The sequence below is a fragment of the Nannobrachium achirus genome (assembly GCF_963921795.1).
Source record: "Nannobrachium achirus genome assembly, chromosome: 11".
Lineage (NCBI taxonomy): Eukaryota > Metazoa > Chordata > Actinopteri > Myctophiformes > Myctophidae > Nannobrachium > Nannobrachium achirus.
Window position 1 is genome coordinate 16,124,402 of NC_137820.1, and position 23,359 is coordinate 16,147,760.

Sequence of the window (23,359 nt, forward strand, 5' to 3'; positions counted from 1 at the left end):
TTCGATACTCTCTCCCTCAGAGGCAAACATTGGTTCTGAAGACAGCTCTATGTCTGATGCCCTGGTGTTAGATGATGGTGAGTTATTTCATCCCTTCCATCTCTGATACCACTGGCAAACTTTGTTTTTTTACAACAAGGGTTCATATTTTAGATTGTAATCAGAGAAAAGAGAAGATGAGTGTTAAAATGATTTCATTTGCTGCTTTCTATTGTTTTAGCCATTTTAGTATTTTGATTTCAGTGGGTGGGGGTATGCGTACAAGTGGCTAAATGTAAATATGTCTTTCTAGACACAATAAGCCGGCAATTTCTTTGTTTCTATTTACACCAGCCAGCCCTCTAAGTCACATCTGCCCATGAAAGACTGCAGTGCATCTTAGGAATGGGCTTATTGTGTCAAAAAATACATATTTAGCCACCTGCATGCATGCAAACCTGGGGGCATGCATGCAAATCAAAATCTTTAAAATCACTAAAAACGATAGAAGGAAGTAAATGAAAAGATTTTAACACTCATTTTTTCTTTTCTCTAATGACTATCTAAAATATGAACCCTTGTTGTAAAAAAAACAAAGTTGTCCTTTAAGATAAGCTCATCTAAAGATAAAGATAAAACTAAATCAGTCCCTCATTTGGTAACAAAAATGCACTACATTAACATAACCTGGTGACGTCTCCATCTCCAGATGACCCCCAGGTGACGGGAACCCCCACTTTCTCCTCGCCAGTAGCGTCCCCGCACAAGGGCCTCCCTCCCCGGCCGCCGTCTCACAGCAGGCCCCCTCCTCCGCAGTCCCTGGACGGCCTGCGGCACCTGCACTACACGCGCACGGAGTACGACAAGTCGCCCATCAAACCCAAGATGTGGAGCGAGTCGTCGCTAGACGAGCCCTACGAGAAGGTGAAGAAACGCTCCTCGCACTCCAGGTAAGACAGGTTGAAAATCAGCACGTAGAATTTACACAATGCAAGACCTTCCTTGGACAATCGATCATCTTTAGGTTTTATGGCCAGAGAACAATGGAACAATCTCCCACCAGTACAACAACACATTTTCAAACTTTCCCCCATCTGACAACAGGTGCACAAACAGCAAACTTGCACCCTTTGGTTCTGTCTCAAAATAACATAACAAACAATACAGTAATTGGCCAACATCTTCAATCTCTGTCAGTATGTCACTCCCCCTTTTGACCAGTGATATATGATATTAACTCTGTAGGATCCATTTTGATTGTCTTATGTACTGTACCAGCTTTTATGCCTTAACTTAAAGGCCTGTCCATACTGTCTCCGACCACCAACCTTTCGTCGGAAAGGTCCGGTTCAACTATTAGCCCCCGAATTAGAGTTCGGAAAGCTGCACGACGAAAAGTTCGGTTGTCGGAGACAAGTTAAGGCATACTGTAAGAGCTGGTACTTAACACAATCAAAATACAAGCCCTGTGTGTGTGTGTGTGTGTGTGTGTGTGTGTGTGTGTGTGTGTGTGTGTGTGTGTGTGTACTGTTATCCATAGACTATTATATAAATGTAAATATGTAACAAATATTTCTCTCTTCATCTCCACCTCCATGCAGTCACAGGCGTTTCCCCAGCTCGGGCAGTGCGGAGGCAGGGGGCAGCAACTCTCTGCAGAGCAGCCCCAACAGGACCCTTCCTCACTGGAGCTCTCAGTCCAGCATGCCCTCCACCCCAGACCTGAGGACCAGGGCCCCTCACTACGTACACTCCACCAGGTCAGCCACCTATGCATCTCATTCTTCGCTTCATGTATAAGCCTTTAATGCTACAATCTGTAAGTTGTTATCTTTGCATACCATGTAGGCTTTGGGTAGACTGCAGTGGGTCGCTGGTTCGATTCCCGAGCCTGTCTAGAATCTAGGTCTATTTTTGGAAAACAAATTGCTATTGTCACCTACCGGTGCCGTTGCCTCTGCCTCTGTCGGGCCTTGGAGGAAGAAGCCCCCCCAACACTCCCTGTACGCCTGGGTTCCTTCCTGTGGTTCTGACACAAACTAAACCCTCCTCCCGGGCTCCGTGTGTCCCCACAGGTCAGTGGACATCAGTCCCACCCGTCTGCACAGTCTGGCTCAGCACTTTAGGACTCGCAGCTCCAGCCTGGAGTCCCAGGGCAAGCTGCTGCCGTCCGACCCCGACGCACACCCCCACCCCCACGCCCTGGGCACGCTGGGCAGCCCCGAGTTCTTCCTGGGCCCCGGCCGCGGCTCCAACGGCTCCGACCCGCTGGACGACTGCTCCTCCTGCACCAGCCAGAGCAGCTCGGAGCACTACTATCCCGCCGGGGGGCCCCTGGCCCCTGGCAGCAACCCCAACTACTCCACCCTGGGAGAGGACTCGCCCTCCAAGGCCCGACAGAGGCAGAGGCAACGGCACCGGTAGGTGACGATAGCAATTTTGTTTTCCAAAAATAGACCTAGATGCTATGGGATAAAATGTATGAATGGCTAAAGTAGTACACACTCAACTATATTTATGAAATTCTATTTCTATGTGTAAAATATATTTACAATTTATTTTCTGCCAACCTTTTGCATAAATTAAAGGAGTAATATAAAATGCTTTGCTATATGGTAAAGAGAGTGAGGGAATTGAGAATCCTGCAATGCAGGATGGCAGTGCAGGTCAGTCAGTCAGTTTGGTCCATCCAACCAGCTCTTTAAATCCAAAGTATGGTCTTTCCTCCAGGACATGGCTTTTCAAAGTGTGAGAAGTGTGAGTTGTGTTTCATAGAGATTTGAGGTGAAAGCGATGTGAAGCATAATTGTAGCTATGCCCATAGATTCACTCAACAACAGATTGTTATTTTTCCTAATTCCAGCATACTTATTGTGAAATGAGGAGAACTTTTTTCTTTTGGTTTCTGTATTAGTTTTCCTGAACCCAGCATACAAATAGTGAAACGAGGAGAACTCCTTACTTTTGGTTTCTACATTAGTTTGCTAATTCCAGTAGACAATTAGTGAAAAGAGTTGAACTTCTAACTTTTGTTTCTATTTATTACCGCTCCCCTACTGTGCGCTCTGGCCCTCATTCATCAGCTTGCTAGCATAAATGAAACCTGGCAGTGGTTCAACTTGTTGCGGTTTAACAAACTATTACTTCAATATATCCGTTATAAGTTGCTGTTCATGAGGAAGAGACTTGCCCATGACTCTCCTTTTATTCTCTCTGTCTCTGTCTCTGTCTCTCTCTCTCTCTCTGTCTCTCTCTCTCTCTGTCTCTCTCTCTCTCTGTCTCTGTCTCTCTCTCTCTCTGTCTGTCTCTCTCTCTCTCTGTCTCTCTCTCTCTCTCTGTCTCTGTCTCTCTCTCTCTGTCTCTCTCTCTCTCTCTCTGTCTCTCTCTGTCTCTGTCTCTCTCTCTGTCTCTCTTTCTCTGTCTCTGTCTCTCTGTCTGAGCATGTCTGGGAAGTCCTGAATGTCTCTATAGAGAAGCATGGATGTCTCTATAGAGAAGCATGGAGACCATCTCCAACTTCTGCAGAATATCGTATTAAACTTCCCCACCATACAGAATGGTTAAAATGACAAAAACAAGTTATGGATTGCAGCTTTAGTTTAAATACACATAAAAACAACATAACCTATATGTTATGTTATGGGGTTTTGATGCAGTTTTTCTGACATTTGGCTTTAGTAAGGCCCACCATCTCTAGCTTTGAAACCCTCCGTTCTAGCACCACCCTTTGGCCACATATCCAGCTGCACAGAAGATATCTCAGAAATGGTTTTCTGGTTTGCCATGAAACCTGCTGAGCAAATGCTTAGGGTGAACTGTAACCATTTGAGTGGCCCTGTGACCTTTCCTCCAGCGCCATCCTCAGGCCAAATGTGAAATTTGCACATGTCTCATTATAAGAAAGACTGCAGGATAAAATAATGAAAAATAGAAAGACTTTCTACAGGATGAGCCATGCACCCATGGCTTTTCCTTTTGTGCCACCCTTAGGCCAATATTTCCTCTTGTTTTGTAGATTTCTAATTATGGTACATGATTTATATTTTTGAGTCTTTTATGCCTTTATTGGACAGTAGACTGACAGGAATTGGGGGGAAAGATGGGGAGTGGCACGCGGCAAAGGTCATCCGGATCTGGAATCGAACCGGCGACGCCACCACCAGGCATCCATGCCTATGTGGCAATGCCTGGACCAGTAGGCCAGCGGGCGCCCGATTTAATTTCATTTTAAAGCATTTTACAATGTCTTAGTCCTGAGTAGAGCACTACATCGTGCACGTATCTGACTCGCTCGTCTTGTTCCTTGCCTGTGTCCTCCCACCAGGTCGGCGGGTCACCTGGGCTCGTCCAACTCGGGCTCCATGCCCAACCTGGCGGCCAAGAATGGCTGTGGCGGCGTTGGGGGCGGCGGCAGCGGCGGGGTGGGCAGCAGCGGCGGCGGCCACCACGGCGTCTACCTCCACAGCCAGAGCCAGCCGTCGTCGCAGTACCGCATCAAGGAGTACCCGCTGTACGTGGAGGGCAGCAGCCCCGGCGCCGTGGTGGTGCGCAGCCTGGAGAGCGACCAGGAGGGCCACTACAGCGTCAAGGCCCAGTTCAAGACGTCCAGCTCCTACACGGCCGGCGGCCTCTACAAGGAGACCTGGGGAGGAGGCGACGAGAGCGGCGACGGCGGGAGCAGCAGCGGGCGGCTGACGCCGTCGCGGTCGCAAATCGTACGGACTCCCTCGCTGGGGCGAGACGGCAGCGGGGGAGGAGGCGGGGGGAGCAGCCGGGCGGCCGTGTCGGACGAGCTGCGGTGCTGGTACCAGAGGTCCTCGGGGAGTCTCAAGGAGAGGAGCCACTCGCACTCGGGGTCCAACAACTCCTCGGACGCGGGGTCGCAGCAGGGCACGCTGGGACACGGCCGAGGCAGCAGGGTGGGGACGCTCGCCAAGGGCTCGCCAGGTGGGTGGATTCCATTATCAGTGATGCCCGACCTTTTCATGTCAAGGACCCCCTAGAATGACTTGTATTTGACCGCAGACCCCCATCTGAAAATATTTTGTTCCAGGGACCCTGAGAAAGAAAGATTTGAGTTACAAATGTTCGCTTTTTAAAAAAGATTTAAGATTTGTTTTTGGGCTTTTATGCCTTTATTGGATAGGACAGTAAAAAGAACTGAGAGGAAATGGGGGGAGAGATGGAGAGTGACATGCGGCAAAGGTCGTCCGGATCGGGAATCGAACCGGCGGCTCCGCCAGCTTGTATATCTGCTATTTTTCAATAGTTAAAGCATAAAATAATGGTTAAAGTAATAATGAGTTCCTGGTCTAAATGGTTAAGGTGGCTTAAGAAGAACACCTTGTGTATTCTAGCCTTTAGTAGTGGTGAAACAAGGTATTTAATTATCGATAAATCAATCAAATAGAATCGCTCTTATCTGTTGCATGTTAAATTATTATAAATATAAAGGGTAATGATTTAACTGCTGCGTAAACTAAAGATTCAACTACGTGTGTTTAGGTTTAGTTAACATGTAACGTGTGATGTGAGCTTTAGTTAACATGTAATAAAGTACATTTTGTGCATGTATTTATTACCTTATTTTTCATTTTATGATCTAAATCACATAGATTAACCAAATAAAAACATTTAATACAGTGAAAATAGTAGGTAGTTATAGCCCAAACAAAACAAAAGCGCTCCTCATTCAACTCAAACTCTATACACAAACTCTAGACTAGAGTGTAACATAATGAATTTTCCAAAGTAAACTACATTGGCAAAGCTTAAAGGGCTAACTTTAAACGTAATAGTGGTGACAGGGAGAAAAGGAATGCCCCGTGTGAGGCTCGAACTCACGACCTTCAGATTATGAGACTGACGCGCTGCCTACTGCGCCAACGAGGCCTGTAGAGCATGCTTTTATGTGTCGGAAACACGATCCCTGCCTGCCCTGAACCACATGGGAACCTCAAAGAGACCACACCCCTTAAACCCTTTAGAAACCATACCTCCTAAAGCAGTGGTTCTCAAACATTTCCATGTCAAGAACCCCCCCAAGTTGATATGTAATAGGTCGTGGACCCCCATTTGAAGATATTATTATACGTTTTTTTAAATAGCAAATCTACAAGCTCACAATGTGTCACATCGCGACACATTGTGAGCTCGTAGCCAAAAGAAAACGTGAATAGGGCTGAGTACAAGTGTTTAAACTGTTCCTCATTTTGGCCCTGGTATCCCCTCAAAGACCCCGGGAGGTCCCCGGACCCCGCTTTGAGAACCAGTGCCCTAAAGCCATACGTGAAGCATTGATGGAATTCCTCTGTCCTTCACCCCACTGCAGTCTCTATTGTGTTTGCCTGTGGGAGTGTTTGTGTGTCAGTATGTCAGGTTATAACAACATACTTATGGACAAACAATGAACAATTTCCCATAATGAAATAATCAATTTGCAAGACACATTGAAATCATATATTCAATAGAATATTTCATTTAGTTTGATAACATATATTATCATAATTGTGATTGTTTTTCCCAGTACTTGTGCCCAGTGTGTGTGTGTGTGTGTGTGTGTGTGTGTGTATGTGTGTGTGTGTGTGTGTGTGTGTGTGTGTGTGTGTGCGTGCGTGCGTGCGTGCGTGCGTGCGTGTGCGTGTGTTTTTTTCTCCCATGTACTGACTGTCAGTTTCTCCTCATAGCTGCGTCCCCCCACAGCCAGAGGAGTATGACCCCCTCCAGTGAACAGGCTGCCACACCCACACCCCCCTGTAGCCCACAGCACATCCTGAACTGGCAGAGCGGGTAAGACACACGCACACACACACACACACACACACACACGTACACACACGTACACACACCTACAAGTGGTTTTTGGGAACAAAGCCTAAGGTCTTCTCTTAGGACCTGCAGCTGGGCAGCAGCATAGGCGCAGGCCCAGATGTTCATGCGTTACAGGATGAGCACGCACCTCGCTGTCCTGCCTTGTCTTCTCTGCTGCTCTGTCTGTAGCTAACCCTAGGCATAACTCACCACTCTGTCTGTAGCTAACCCTAGGCATAACTCACCAAGCACTGACTGCTTCTCTCTCAACTTAATGCTGTTGCTGTTTGACCACGTTGACTCGACTCTCTTTTAACGCCTTTGTTATTCGTCGTTGTCGGGTGGAAACCTTGTACAGTATGTCCCAAACCGTTCATTTTCATCATTATTTTTTTTTTACTAAACTAGTGAAAACAGCAGATCTACAAGCACACAACGCCTCGCGGTGCGAGGCGTTGTGTGCTTGTAGATCGGCTGTTTTCACTACTTTTGTGTGACGGCCTTGTCTGATAAAGCAGGGCTTTACGTCGCAAAAAAACGTACGAGTTTGAAACTTGGAGATACAAGGTTTCTGCCCGACAGTGACGTATTGCTCTGATACCTTCTTCTTATTCTGATTCCCCCTCCACGACCCGTTTCCTCTCTCTGCGTTAATTTCTTTTCTTTTCATCTCTAAACGCTTTTAACGTCTTCCACCCGTAATTCTCTCTTTCTCACTGTCCTCCTCCCTACCTTCTTCTGCTTTGCTCTTCCGTTACTAACTCTCCTTTCCTTGTGTGTGTGCATGTGTGTGTCTGTGTGTGTGTGTGTTTGTATGCGTGCGTGTGTGTGCCCGTGCGCATGTGTGTGTGCGTGTGTGTGTGTGTGCGTACGTGCGTGTGTGTGTTTGTGTCTGTGTGCGTGTCTTTCTTTTCTCCTGGTTTAGAGGCACAGCAGACAGCTCTCCTACTGAGGATGCGTGTCAGTCTGCCCCTCAGCCCAGCTCTGACGCCTAGAGGTACTGTCTGCCTGGGCTCAGCCTCCTAACGTAGAACCGCAGGAGTCCAAAACTCAACGGCGATACCGAGAAGCAAACAGATTAACGGCGCTACAGCTGTCGGCACAGCTTAAAAAAAAGTCGGGGATTAAAGCGGGTGTTGGATGTTTTCACCATCTGCTAATATGACAAAAAATGTGATGTGTATGTGGGCTGAAACCGGGGGGGCTCTGTCTTTTGCTCTTTGAGGGTTGGCAGTATCTGTGCCACCGCTGGCTCTTTCTCTTTGCCTGTTCTGTATCTGGACTCTGTGCATGTGCTCTGTTCTGTCATGGCTGTCAATTGCTTCTCTGTGGTTCATCTCCTGCAGACTCCACTAACAGAAACACAACCGTTGTGACGACGTTTTAGCTGTAGACAATTAGACATTGATGATTTGACATGATGATGTATTACTGTACGTTTTGATGAACAATTAACCACTTTAACCCAGCTGTCCCTATTTTGGGCAAGTATATAAGGCTTACGTGGTTAACGTCCACATACTAGGCGATAGCATGTTTTGAGTCATTGGTCTTAAGTAGGGATGGGACGATAAGCAATATTATCGTTTATCGCGATAAAAAACACTCACGATAATCGTATCGTGGAGATTTAATTTATCGTGATATCGTCCTCCGTCATGCACTGGGATCAATTCGCCTTTTATTTGCTGAGCTGCATATCCGGTACCATTTAAACCCTCTATAATTGGTAAAAGGTACTTATAATTGAGTATTTTTTGCAGATCTACAAGCTCATAACGCGTTGCGTTGCGACGCGACGCGCTGTGAGCTTGTAGATCTGCTATTTTTTGGCAAATGTTCCGCCCCAGGATAATGGATTGTGTTTATTGCAATAATATCATAAATCGCGATTTATTTTGTCACAATAATCGTGATATGACATTTTCATATGGTCCCATGCCTAGTCTTAACAGGTATACCGCGATGCATCAGGTTGGGGAACGGGTGTACTGGTGTGATGCTCATGTCTGAACTCTATATCTGCGTGTCCCTGCAGGTCCTTCAGTGACAGCTGTTTCCTCAGCAGCCCGCTGTGCTCAGAGCTGGCAGACGTGCAGTGGTACGGACACGACAAGGCCAAACCTGGAACTCTGGTCTGAGACCCTTAACTCTCTACCCGACCCCGCTACTACTACCCGTCTACAACCTACAACCTCGTCTTGAAAAGGTCCCCGTAAACCACCTTGCCCTGACTGGACTGGACTGGTGACCTGGGAATATGATGGGTTTTACGAGAGATCCTTTTCTTATTATCCCCCCTGCAGCACTACAGAGCCCCTTTCCTCATCCACACTCCTACCCACGCAGCACATGAGGAAATTACGCCAAGGGGAGACAGGGAGACAGAAGGATTGCTGTATACATACATACACACACACACACGCACACACACACACACACGCACGCACACACCTACACGCACACGCACACACCACTCAGATTCACAGAAAGCAGTGTCAGCTGTCACCGCTCCTATCTTACATACCTTCCCCTCCCTGACCATACTGACTAAAACCAGTGTACTGCCAAAACAATCAATAGGATACCTGCTGGTTTTGAGCCCTTTGCCATCCTGTTTTGTACCCTGGGGGGGCCCATTGATAGGTGTGCGTCTGCGTCTCGTTCATCCATTTTCTGTTTGGTTCACTTGTACCTGTGTATAAAAAAAAAAGAGAGAAAGAAAGAGCAGTGGTAAATGACACAGAGGAGGAGCGACGTTAAACAAGAGAAGCTGATGGACAAACTGTCTCGGTTAATCCCACAACCAAAGACGTACGAACTGGACGCAGCGGGGCTCTCGTGGAGACGGACGCTGCACAGAGTCAGACAAGTACTTGTGTTCCCCATTAGTTCCTGTAATGGACTGTCAGTCACCCGAGTGGGAGTGGCCTGTTCCTGGGAGGTTGTCTGGAGTTAGCAAGGACCGCAGCAATACCAGGCGTTGTGTGGCCGCACATGAACCGGGCATGGAGTGGATGTAAGCGTGCATATCTCCACAGGGATAAAAGGCCACTTGAGGGTTGGCAGTAAACACAATCTATGCGTACTTCAAATGACTTTGTGGCTTACTTTGACTTTCACTCTATGGTTTTTTCATGGGACTGTCCTTGTCTGCTACATTCCTCAGCCTGTCTGCGTTGTGCTGAGAACATTCTACAAAACCGGGGTGGTTGAAAGATAGGTGGGTTGAGGAGGGCGAAAGTGGTTGTCAGCGCCCAAGCACTGTTTCATTTAGTACCTGTAAACATTAGATGTGTGCTTTTAGTTTGGTCGTACCCTCACCAAGCAACACTGGCCTGGTTTCGCCCTCCTGTCTGCTATACTGTACTTGCATCTGGAAGTGAAAAAACAACGATTGTGCCGTTTTTGAGATCTGTGAAAGTCAAGCACATCGACCAGTGTGGACGTCTGTTAAGCTTCAGTGTAACTGTCCCTGTTTTTCCCTCGCTGCAGTGGTGGCTTTGTACTGTCCTTCCTTTTGTAGAAGTGTAGGGGACGGGCTGGGTAAAAAAAAAGAAAAAAAAATATGTCTCTTTGTCCGTCAGTCCAGCCCCGGTGTCTGCTCTTTCCGCAGGTTAGGGATGGGAACTCTTTTACGGGCGTCTACAAGCAGAGGAGAGGAGCTTTCCTACTGAATACAGTTGCTTTTGGTGGCGGCTTGTCCTCTCTCCTTACACTGGCCAAAGCACCTGACTGTCAGAACATAGTCATAACGGGCACACTAGAACGATCAGTGCCAATCATGCTGGTGTTTTTACGTTTGTACTGTAATTCAGCACTGAAAACAGTAATTTCCTTTCGATCGCCGTGTTTCCTCAATGCCCCAGGTCCACACACAGTCAAATCCTCAGCGTTAGACTGTACAACATTTGTACAGAGTCAGAGTTAAATGAACACGCAGGATTTCGCTGTGTGGCTATCAGAGCAGCAGAGTGACAGTGAGACGAACCGTTCAATCAGTCACATGGTATACATACTGTACATACTGTATGAGGAGCTCAGGCACTTACTGTGTGTGTGTGTGTGTGTGTGTGTGTGTGTGTGTGTGTGTGTGTGTGCGTGTGCGCGTGTGCGTGTGCGTGTGTGTGTGTGTGTGTGCGTGCGTGCAGAGTTTTCAGTCTCGATTGATTTCAAAGCACAACACGAATAGTCATACAATGTCTATAAGGACCCAATTTGGAATCATTGTCATCTGACTCTGTTTTGGTGACGGGGTCAACTTTAAGTGTCAGTACACAGTATCAAAGGAAATACAGATGTCCCCCTGATATAGCCAGGAAATAACAAAAGACAAAAAAAGAAAAATCCCCACAGTGGTCATTTCACCACAGAATCAATGAGGAACGTGTTTGTGTCATCAGGATCTCATTACGGAGGCAGACGGACCTTGATTGGGTTCCTTTAGGGAGTTTCGCCGACCATTTGTGTTGTTGTCCCCTGTGCACACAATCAGGACAGAAGACAAGCCGTACACCCCGCTTCTCTCAATCACAATGTCTACACAAATACGCTGAGCCTCTTTCCTCAAACATTTAATTAGTCAGAACAGGGTCTAAAAGCACATCCGGCTTTGTCCTGAGGAGTGTGGTCTCTGTAAGTAACTCCCATCATTTGTGTGAGCGTTTTAATGTTGAGAACTATGCTCCGTTGCTCCCCCAAAAGAGGGAAGCTGCAGTTTTATAGACTAGCAGGCCCGTGGCTACAGGGTGGGTGAAATACCACAGTGTACACTGTATGGAACCTTCCTCTATTAAGTACCCCTCAAACCAGCGTGCGGTCTCTTTTGCACACTGGTTTTTGTCCATTTAACCCCCCTCCTATCATCATGTTAAATGTAAGCTGCCACTGTGCATCTGGTGGTTCTCGACCAGAACCCTCCCCTTCACCCCATTGTTGAGGTTCAAAACCAACTCTGAGCTTTTTGTACAAGCTCAAGCCCCCCCTCTCGACCGCGGTTGTAGTGCCAACTGTTTCTCTTTGAAAGAGCCCACCTTTTGTGTTCCATGACGCAATGCCACGCATGCCCCCGCCCAGCGTCCACCACGCCCCAACACAAGCACGTCTGTTATAACATAATACTACCCCCCCCCCCCCCCCCCCCCCAACCGTCCTATTTCACCTTTGAACTCTCAACCTTGTGGTAACCTCTGACCTCTGTCTGATCCCAAACGCGAGGAAGTGTGAAGTACCCTTCCTCTGTCGCTCTGGAAATGCTCCGTACTTCTCCCTAGAAATGTATGAAGTCTTTTTTTTTAAGTCCTGTAAGGATAAAGATAAAAGCAACCAACTAACTTTTAATGATCATCTTTTTTTTGTTTTCCTGTACTTAACAGAAGGGGGTGCCATGGAGCCTCCACGGGTGGATTTTTAACATTCGCAACTGTTTAAACAATGTTCCTTGTTTTTATATGAACCAGTATTTTCTCTCTCTGTCTCTCACTTTTTTTTTCTCCTTTAGTTCTGTTAACCCTTTCAGGTGCTACAAAGAATTGACCAGTTACTGCTTTGTCATTTAGAATCTTCTTATAGGACTACTTGTCATTGTTATCGATTCCAGATGTGCAACACCCCAAGCTTATTTTAACTGACAGATTTGAAGTAGTAGGGACCCCCACCTTTCCCCCCCTCACCACCAGACAATAGAGCATGTAACTTTGATTTTATTGGTTCTGTTCAACTGTAACCCGACATTAAAGGTGTTGTAGAGATGAAAAAAAAGTGGAATTGATAAAAAAAATAATAATAACTGAATTCCACAGTTAATTTATTCTTTTTTTCTATTAAGAATTTGTATAGTAAACTTTACATTTTTCAAAACTGTGTTGTTGGCAAGTCGATGATGAATTTTTCCAGATGAAAAGACTCGGTGGTTCTTGAGATTATGAGAAATAAATTATTGCTGAATGTTCTCAAGAAGTTGCACGTGTCCGTTTTTTAATGAAATCATTATCATGTGTTTTTAAAGTGGACAAGATGGGGCTTCTCGTGTACTCGTTCGTTCATTCACTCTGTCATTTGATTTCTGACTGCTCCCAGAAAGGTTACAGTCTATAAGCTCACATATCTGGAAATGATTGACTGACTGATTGATTTAACACTTTACTAACACGTCACGTTGCAAACAGTGCAAGTGCAAGTACACGCTCGCAAGGCATTCATTTTCGGTTTATCGTGGTGCACAACAAAGTCAGGCATTTAATGAAGAACCAACTTTCCTCCATCTGTCTTGAATCTGTCTTGAGTCAGCAAAGATGGCCTCAGCCGGGCCGTGTATCAAAGGGAAACTCTCATTCACTTACGCTTCCTCCCAGTCACACTCACTCCCATGTCATCTCACAGTTGGGTCTCACTCACGTCTCTCTTATGGAATGTCCCCCAAAACAACATGGCTAGAGGATTTCCTACGAAGCCAAGAGGAAGATCATCTTTTGCAGGGGTCTACATAGTAACGCAGGACAAAGGATTCAGGATGTTAAATACCATAGTCAAAGACATTTCTAGCTGGCATCCTTTACCTGGCTTGCAAAGTGTGTTAAGCCCTCTTACTCGGGTTGAATAACTCTTGATCTATGTGGGATCTTTGTAGTAACACTGACCTATTAAACTAAATGCAGGGTTCCCACGGTCATGAAATTCCTGGAAATATTTTTAAATTAGAAAAATGTTTTTCCAGTACTGGAAAAGTTTTGGAATTGATCAAGGGTCCTGGAAGGTCCTAGAAAAATAGCTATGCGTTGTCTTTGGTTATTGATTTTATTAATACCTCTGAAATGACAAATATTAAACATTGGCCAAATTGTCAAATATTAGAGGCAGAAATTGAGAAAATAGCAGATCTACATGCTCACAACGCCTCGCGTTGAGCATGTAGATCGGCTATTTTCACAATAAAACCGTGTTATACACAATTCCTCAACTCTTAGTGCTCGTCAGGGTGACCGGGTCCCCAGTTCAAATATGATTATTTCGTGGGTCACTCCACAATAGGAGTAAGCGACTCGTTATTGAGCTGAATTATTGTTATATAGTCCTGGAAAATCGGGTTAAATATTCTGGAAAAGTTTTGGAAATGATTTGGTAAAGATGTGTGGGAACCCTGTAAATGAAGGGTAGCCTACACGCACTTTTGCATGTAGGCTACACAAAAGCAAACATTGCAGGTTACAGGCACATGCAGTAAGTAGCATTCCTGACTGAAACTTTAGTTTCACGGCTCTCAGAACCTATAGAAAATCCAGCCCTAAGGATCAGATGTCGACTTGTATAATAACATCCAGCCTCGTCCCATCCTTCTCTGTCCATGTACTAATAAATCCCACTTTCTCTGCTGTGTGTTTGTTCCAGGGACATGCTGGGCCCCTGATTCAGCCCGGGAAAAAGAGTTGGAGAGGCCCTCATGCTGCTACTCAAAGATTTGCCATTTCAGATCATGACACGTGACAAGCCAGTGGGCCAATTACTGTACATGAGTTATATTTCGTCGTGTGTCGAGTGGAAACCTTGTATGTCCAAAACCGTTTGTTTTGTATTTATCATTTTAAAAATGATTTAAACTAGTGAAAACAGCCGATCTACAAGCACACAACGCCTCGCACCGCGAGGCGTTGTGTGCTTGTAGATCTGCTGTTTTCACTACTTTTGTGCAACGGCCTTATATGATGAAGCAGGGCTTTACTTTGCGAAAAAAAATTATAAATTTGAAACTTGGAGATACGAGGTTTCTGCCGACAGTGACGATTTACTTTGTTGGCCGCCCAGCCCCCAAAATGGATTTTTTTTCCCTAATGGCCGGCCTGGACCGGCTGGGAATGAACCGGCCGCTCGGGAGTTGTCCCGCTTTTCCCAATGGCCAGTACGTCCCTGGTCTGTTCTATGTGTTCCCATAGCACTGTTACTAAGCAGAGCACAGCTGGAAGCTGTTAGCCAGACATGCCGTGAGAAACTGGTTCCTCTGTAAAAAAAAGAAAAAAATCACTCATAGTGGTTTGTGCGTGCGTGTGTGTGAGTGTGTCCTATAAGGCTGGAGTATGACCTTGCTTTATAGTGTCAGTGAAAAATCCCTTGGGACATAATGTAAACAGCGAAACACATCATACTTTTACCGTGTGCGTGTATGAGAGAGAGATAGAGAGCGAGAGAGAGAGCAAGCAAGCATACATTCTTTTTTTAAAGGATTACATACTGTAGGCCCACCCTAGGTGGTCCGTGTTTATGTTGGGTAAAACCACTGTTCAGAGGGACCTCCATCCTCACTTACTTGTATATACCTCAGTGAACGTATTGTACAAATAGTCATATGTGATTATTAGCAGAGAGAAGTAAGTATGTAGGCCCTGCTGTACACTAAGCTGGTTAATAATCATGCTGTCATTTCAACGGCGTGTGTTCAGTAGGCATAATGGTTGCGTGCAACGCAACCTGTGTCCCATGTTGGTCCTTTCTCTCCAGTAGCCTACTATATAAATGTGGGGTATGGTGTCCCTGCTATAGGCCTATAGTGATCTTCTGTCTCTCTCAAGTGCCTTTGTGTATAATATTTTCCTGACAACCTTTGTCCTAAATTATACAAGTCAGTCAGTCCAATACAGTCCAATTTAAAATAGTGCAATGCAAGTTCTGTTGTTGTTCTAACCACTTTAGTTTCAAGATGGCATTATAATTGTCCAAGATAGCCCAACATCCCTCCATAGTCACTGTTGTAGTCATTAGAGTAGTGTGTAGGACCCAAGTGCGAGATGAGAGAGGCACTAGGAGTCAAGAACAAATAGGCCTACTATAAAATAAATTCACAGGTCACAACAAACTATAAACTCACAACAAACTGGCAAAGAACCAGGGGAGTGTGAATAGGCATGGAATAACTAGTGGGGTGAACTAACCTGACAGTCAACACAGGGATAGGCTTGGGCAGTGGTTCTCAACCTTTTCAGCTTGTGACCCCCCAAATAATCATATTTGAACTGGGGACCCCCACTCTGCAAAAGCACTTGGAATTGTAGGAGTTAGCATTACATTTAGTTTGACTTGATCTATTCCATTGTGAAAATAGCCGATCTACATGCTCACAGCAACCCAAGGCGTTGTGAGCATGTAGATCTGCTATTTTCACAATGTCTGCCTCTAATACTTGACAATTTGACCAATGTTTGACCAGAGGTACTAAAAGTACCTTGGTCTGTTTACTATTGAGTGAGAAAACAATGTTACTAAATAATCACAGGGAGCTAAGATGAAACGGGTAACAGAAAACAGGAAACACTAGCACATCACTATACAAAATAAAGGTACGCAAGTGTAAAGTAAAACACTGACTATAACTTTAAGGCCTTTAAGAAACAACAAGGAACACAAGAAATCAACAGGGAGACAGAACAAGATTCTACAAGCTCATCCTAATATGTTGTGAGCTTGTAGATCGCTATTCGGCGTTAACAAAGGATATGGGGCTTTAACGGTTAAAGTCCTCTCTGAAGTAGGTCTACATGTATGCAATGTATTAATAATTCTTTTTTGGTCCCCCCAGCTCAACCATCTCCCTCCACTCACAACTTGGTCCCCTCTCCGCTAACATCACACCAGCAGCCCATAATCTGGGTGTAATTTTCGATACAGACCTTTCATTCAACAAACACATTACAACCGTTGTCCAATCTTGCTATTTCCAGTTGCGGAACATAACATGCCCTCATTTCATCACGACTTGATTACTGCAATTCCCTCTACTCCGGTCTCACCAAAAAAAAACTATCCCGCCTACAGTTGATCCAAAGCTCTGCTGCGAGATTGCTCACAAACACAAGGAAACGTGACCATATAACCCCTATTTTGGCTACTCTTCATTGGTTACCTGTGACCTATAATAGATGTGACTTTAAAGTCCTATATCACTTACAAAGCCATACATGGACTGGCTCCTACATATATATTAGATATGCTGCCCGTATGAGCCTGGGCGCTCCCACTAGGTCCTCAAATAAGGCCCTATTGAAAGGCCACGATACCAACATGGTGACCTGAAGGGACCGGGCTTTTGCCGCCCTGGCACCCAGGTTGCTGCCAGTGCACGTTAGGTTAGCAGCTTCCCTGCCACTTTTTAAATCACTGCTTAAAACATTTATTTATTAAACTGTGTAAATGATAGCACCCATTTTTTTTATGATTTGTGATTCAATTTGTGTTGTCTTTGCTCTGTGTTTTTTTGCATTGTGTTTTATAAGTGATTGTCTTTGCTCTGTTATATGATGTTTTAATGTTTAATTAAATGTTTTTTTTTCTTTTTTTTCTTTTTTACATGTAGGCCTATTTATTGAATTTCACATTGAGAAATTATTTGTACATAATGATCTCTTTTTTTTCTCCCCCCATCGCCAAACACACTCATGGCAGTACAAGAATTAACATAATTTAAAAAGAATAACACATTACAGAAATGTTTTAATCTTGCCTTGTACAGCACTTTGTGACTTTGTTTTGAAAGGTGCTATATAAATAAAATTCATTATCATTATATTATCATTACTGTAAATCATATCTTAGATGGAAAGAGTTTTGCTAACTAAATAATGGAAATATGACATGCACCTAAAATATAATATTTAACATCTTAGAGAGGGTTAGATATACTGCTGGCATATAAGGTAGCCTTTAGTAATATAAACTACTAAACTACCATTATGAAATGTCCCACCAATATATAGTCACTAATATTAGCAATGGCTGCCACCTAGTGGGGACCAACAAACAGCATCCTTAAAAATGTCAAACTGACATGTTTGACACATTTGACATTTTTAAGGTTAAAACAACAGTATGTATCCAAACATCATAGGCCCACAACACTTTTCATTTAACAGTGTCCTGTTACTGTACCTTCTGTGATCCAAGTATTCATTGTAAAACTTGCAATAATGTATACAAGGTCCACGTTTACTATAATTTGTCACAAAAAACAACTCTGTCACTGTGTTTGTTTCAGTTGAGTGATTCAAGTCTCTTGTGGAGTGTTTTATTCAATTAGCCATTTCCCCATTCATCCACCATGCTTTAGGACTCAGCAGGGCATGACATTAAGGCTTGTCCTGTTGTCCGGGACAACTAATACATCTTTATGGACAAGTTCATATAAAAAAATGTGCATGGACAAGTGGCTCTTGTTTTCACTTTTTCTGTGACGATCCTAGAAGCTTTGTGCTGTATGCAAAATATGGACTGCCGATACTATGGAGTGGAGGGTGGAGGGGGCCAAGGGTTTGGTGGTCAGTTCCACAAAGTAAATTATTGCACGGCAACGGGTCCATTTGGTTACATTGTACACTCTCAGATTTAAATTACCAGTTAGGATTTTGGTCCCAGGGTTATGTTGATTTTTATACCAGCCATCAAATAACAGGCTATTTATACATGGGAGAGCAGGTGAATTCAACTGGTAAGCCGATCAACTGGAGTTAAAAACGAGCGAGAAGTGATGTGTCAATAAAACTTCACTAGACTAACTGATCTGAAATCAGATTCCTAATTTTAAAAGAGTGTACATGCAGGCCCTGATCTATACAGTAACAAAATGTACCAACATCAGAAAACATGGATCAGGAACATGGACACACATAGATATACACACACATAAATACACAATTAAGATTGTTTTGATTTAAAGGCTGAATACTTCTTCTTCCTCCAGTAGTCTGGTGCCGTCTCCTGGGTCCTACAGGAAAATAAGTCAAATTCACGTCACATTTTTTGTAAACGCGTACATCACTGTTTTGAACATACGTACAGTAACACCTGGTAATTGTGACTGAAGGTCGCAGTTTACTATCAGAACCGTCATATCTTGACCGTATCTGTCCGTCCGGACGGGTAACGTTTTTTTGTTGATTGACTCTCACCCTCTGACATCACGCTCTGTCTGACATCACTGTGATGTCATGGGAACCAAATCCCTTTTATTGCCATATATGGTGATCCCTGTGATTAAAAATAATTTTAAATAATCTGTCTCAATATCAGACCAAGTAGAATAGGACATTGCTGGTCCTTGCATTTTGATGGGCTTATTTAAGACCATTTGCAAGGTCAGAGTTAACTGAATTGAATGTTGGTTTAGAATTGAGTCAAGGTTTCATGTAGTCCTGAGGGTTAAGGGTTGGTTTAAGAGTTAACAGAAAAAGTGCAGCTAGTGGAAATCAAGGGAGTTACTATTACTATAGTATTACGTGTGTGTGCGTGCGTGCATGGCATCTTACTGACCTGTGAGAGACGGTTGTAGTTCTGACTGTTGGGGCCGCTGTAGCGGCGCAGGCCCCTCCAGGACACGAACATCACATAGAAGGATGCCAGGAGACACTGCAGGGTAAATGCAATGGAGCTCCCCTTCGCTACATGTGAACCAACACGCTAGGGAGGGGGTGGAGATTTAATTGATTTGGAAAATATTACGTTGTTGTCGGGTGGAAACCTTGTATGTCCAAAACCGTTCGTTTGGCATATCATTTAAAAAATGACTTAAACTAGTGAAAACAGCCGATCTACAAGCACACAACGCCTCGCACCGCGAGGCGTTGTGTGCTTGTAGATCTGCTGTTTTCACTTCTTTTGTGTGATGGCCTTGTGTGATGAAGCAGGGCTTTACTTTGCAGAAGAACGTACAAATTTGAAACTTGGAGATACGAGGTTTCCACCCGACAACGACGATTTGTAATGTCAAAAGAGACAATACATCACAGAAATAACTAACAGCATAGCTTCCTGAAAGAGTTCATATGAGATGTTTCCAAGTGTACAGTATATTTAATCTATATAATTTAGATGTTCCGTGTAACTATTGTAGTGTTGGCTGGACAGACAAATAGACAAATACCGGTACCTGCTGCTTTGTTTTGAGATCTATAGGATGTACGGAGCTGATGCTGTATGCCAGAAGAGCACAGAATCCAAGCAGCACACTGAAGAGGTTCAGGCCCATCAATGTAGCCACCTGCTCACATCAAACACAACCTCATGAAACATTATGCACACCAGTGTGACTAGGCATGGGACGATATGAAATTTCATATCACGATTTTCGTGCTCACAACGCGTTGCAACGTGACGCATTGTGAGCTTGTAGATCAGGCTGTTTTTTGGCAAAGACATTTGATAGAGAGTGAAAAAAAGACTGTATGAAGTATTATTATAAGTACCTTTACCAATTGGGTTGGGGGGGTTTAAGTGGTACTGGATATGCAGCTCGGCAAATAAAAGACGAATTGACCCAGGTGCATGACCGAGGACGATATCACGATAAATTCAATCTCCATGATACGATTATCGTGAGTGTTTTTATCACGATAAACGATAATATCGCTTATCGTCCCATCCCTAACAGTGACCCCACAATGAGAACCAGTGACACCACAAACACAGATTGAAACATACCTTCAGTTTGCTTGGCTTCCTCTGGACTTCTATTGCCAGACACCCAGTGGTCAAATACTGTAAAAAAAATAATAAAAAAAGAACATTTGTAACAAGAGTGTTGAGGTCCTGCCTTGAGTGTGCACTTTGGTGACTGTCCTAGAATATTCCTACTGTATGAAAAGCATGTTGTGTGAAGTGCTATCTATAGACAAAATGTACTTATAATAATCCATTATTATAAGTACATTTTGTCTATAGATTGTCTATAGGTCCCCAGGCTCAATCCCCACTACAGCCATTTCTGTCCTCGAGGGTGACACGGAACCCCTCACCTTGTACACCTTGTGTCAGCTAAGGCAAAAATTTCCTTTCAAAGACCCCCAGTTTGATATATGCATTAGCCCACAGACCCCCATATATGCTATAGGTTTAATCTCTAGGACCATGATCTACACTGTAACATCCCCAATACTAATTTCACTCCGGCAGTCAGAGTTACAGGCCTGTAAGTGTCCATTTGGTTCCTAACTATCAACCATTTAGCTGGGGACCCCCTGTGTTACCCCACTTTGAGAGCCACTGAGCTAAGTGGCTAAACATAGTATATATTGAATTGAAACCAGGTAGATTGATTGATTGATATGTTCTTCATTTATTAACTGTTTTCACAGACAGAAAAAAACACAGCATAAATCCGATTTGTAGGATTTTTGGACAAAATCTGTAAGAGTAGTGCACAGAAATGTGTTTTGCGGACATCGGCCACTAGGTGGCGCTAGAAAAGGCCCATTTGAAAAATTTAGGGCAGAGGTTCTAGAATGGCATCCAGGGTGCTCACTTTGGCAGCGACCGGGCCAACGGCGACTGAGATTAGGTGCTCACAAACTGCGAGGACACACGGACGGACGCACGCACGCACGCACGGGCGGACACACGGACGGACGAAGGGGAAAACATACTCTCCCCCATGCCTTCGGCTGGTGGAGACAATGACTGTCAACTTGAGCTTGGATACAGTATTATGTTGTAAGAATTTGGACTCACGAACAGACTTGACCAGACTGGCGTGACCATGGAGACAGAGCAGCTGTAACTCACACACGCATGGGTTACTGTGGTCAGTATGCAGGCCACTGCACCCACCACCTGCAGCAACTGACACACACACACACACACACACACACACACACACACACACACACACACACACACACACACACACACACACACACACACACACACACACACACACACAGACAGACAGACAGACAGACAGAGGTGGAAAAAGTACTCACATGTTTTACTTAAGTATCAATACTGCAATGTAGAAATACTCTTACAAGAATATGTTGTATGTTTTGTAATAATAATCAATCTACAAGGTAACTAGAACTGCTATGATTAATTGTACATCATCATTGTCATTATCAGGGCCTGTCTGAGACTCCCAGTAGGAGGGCGTGGTGAAATATTTACGTTATTCAAGATGACATCAGCAGAGCATTGTACTGTAGCTTGTTGACAGAACCAATACACACATTTCAGGCCTGTCAAAGGTCGACCCACAGTGTTGGACTGAACATTCAAGAAAGTAGTCATCAATAGATCGATGGATTGATCACTCAGTGTCCCACAGGGTAGGTAGAGTAGTACTACTAATAACGTCTCACCCCACTGACTAAAAGTCGGATGTTGACGACAGTCCCAAACCACTGGTGAAGTCTAACATCTTTCAGCTCCTCCTGGGCAGTGGCCGCAGCCAGTGGCTGGGGAAAGGGCGTCTCGTTAAAATAAACATGGTACAGCCCCTCTTGGAACATGTTTCGCGTCATCTGTTGAGAAAGAAATATGGACATCACATCAGCACTGTGTCGAAAACAAGATAGAAATAACCACCCCACCACGCACGCACGCACGCACGCACGCACGCACGCACGCACGCACGCACGCACGCACGCACACACACACACACACACACACACACACACACACACACACACACACACAACTACACTTTAGACTGAGAGAGGAAGAAAACTGAGATCTGTGATTAAGAAAGAGAAAAGGTTATGGCTTACCTTCCACAGTGGATGTACAAAACTATAAGCCGTTTATCCACAGATGATCATATCAGCACCTTATAGGAAGGAACCAGCCCACTACTAAAAGACAACATTTAAAACACTTCTAAACATTTCTCTTTTTACGGGTCTGCTGCTTTATTTGTGTCCTGGATCCTGAGGGTCAAAGTTCCCTTGAGTTTTTCCCTGGTGAGAGTGATAAGGACCGCCTCTGAGGAAGTTGACTCTGTGATCTCATTGGTCCCAGACCAAAGGTAACACTCAGTGGTTCTCAACCTGTGGGTCGGGACCCACTGGGGGGTCCCCACATTATTTTGGGGGGTCCCCAGATGATTAACTTAATGTGCAGCATTGTTCTCTCTCTCAACAGTAAACAAACCAACATAACGCTTAAATGTATAGACATAGAGGGCATGCATCTGCACATTCCTAAAGTGACAATTTAAGGACCTTTTAATACCTCTAAAACAACAAATTAAACATTGGCCAAATTGTCAAATATTAGAGGCAGAAATTGTGAAAATAGCCGATCTACATGCTATTTTCACAATAGAACCGTGTTATACAAAATGTAATTCCTAAACTCTTAGTGCTCGTCAGAGTGGGTGGGGGGGTTCCCAGTTAAATAATGATTATTTTGGGGGTCGCAGCCTGAAAAGGTCGAGAACCACTGATCTACCTGATATAGGCTTTCTGTATCCTGCAGCACATTACTCTGATCATCAGTCAGTATGGCAAAACATCAGTATGGCAAAACATTTAGTTTATTATAATGTACTAAAACAATTCACATTTTCAAAATAAATATTTCATCATACTGTTAATACATCACACTTATTAATAAAAAAAACAACAAACCAAGATCTCCATGTATGTGCATAAAAAGGGACAAGGACGGAATTAATTTGCAAGTGTGACTCGCAACATCATTGTGATGTCAGAACTTCTGCTGAGCTGAGATGAGGTGTCACACACTGTGACTGACAGACGCACAGGATCTGCAGGTTATAGTAAATGTGACACCTCATTTACTATAACCTGATAAACGTGTT

The 23,359-nt window shown here is 44.3% G+C and overlaps 2 protein-coding genes across 3 annotated transcripts in view; one reads left to right on the top strand and one right to left on the bottom strand.

Annotated features, from left to right (window-relative positions):
• The window catches only part of frmd4a (FERM domain containing 4A), a gene marked incomplete at both ends in the record, with an annotated part of 123,926 nt that extends 114,996 nt beyond the window's left edge, over nucleotides 1-8,930 (top strand). For both annotated transcript variants that reach the window (XM_080737442.1, XM_080737441.1), the window contains 7 exons: nucleotides 21-77; nucleotides 689-929; nucleotides 1,581-1,739; nucleotides 2,055-2,399; nucleotides 4,304-4,926; nucleotides 6,666-6,768; nucleotides 8,828-8,930. In XM_080737442.1, coding sequence (XP_080593568.1) covers nucleotides 21-77; nucleotides 689-929; nucleotides 1,581-1,739; nucleotides 2,055-2,399; nucleotides 4,304-4,926; nucleotides 6,666-6,768; nucleotides 8,828-8,930 — 1,631 coding nt within the window. The remainder of the gene's footprint in view (nucleotides 1-20; nucleotides 78-688; nucleotides 930-1,580; nucleotides 1,740-2,054; nucleotides 2,400-4,303; nucleotides 4,927-6,665; nucleotides 6,769-8,827) is intronic.
• Nucleotides 8,931-18,402: 9,472 nt separating this feature from the next.
• On the bottom strand, nucleotides 18,403-22,058 carry tmem253 (transmembrane protein 253; the record flags this gene model as incomplete). Its single annotated transcript, XM_080736888.1, has 6 exons — nucleotides 18,403-18,532; nucleotides 19,078-19,224; nucleotides 19,694-19,804; nucleotides 20,245-20,301; nucleotides 21,271-21,381; nucleotides 21,897-22,058. 6 exons carry the CDS (start codon nucleotides 22,056-22,058, stop codon nucleotides 18,479-18,481), a joined length of 642 nt encoding a protein of 213 aa, XP_080593014.1. The 3' UTR covers nucleotides 18,403-18,478.
• Between the last annotated feature and the right edge of the window lie 1,301 nt (nucleotides 22,059-23,359).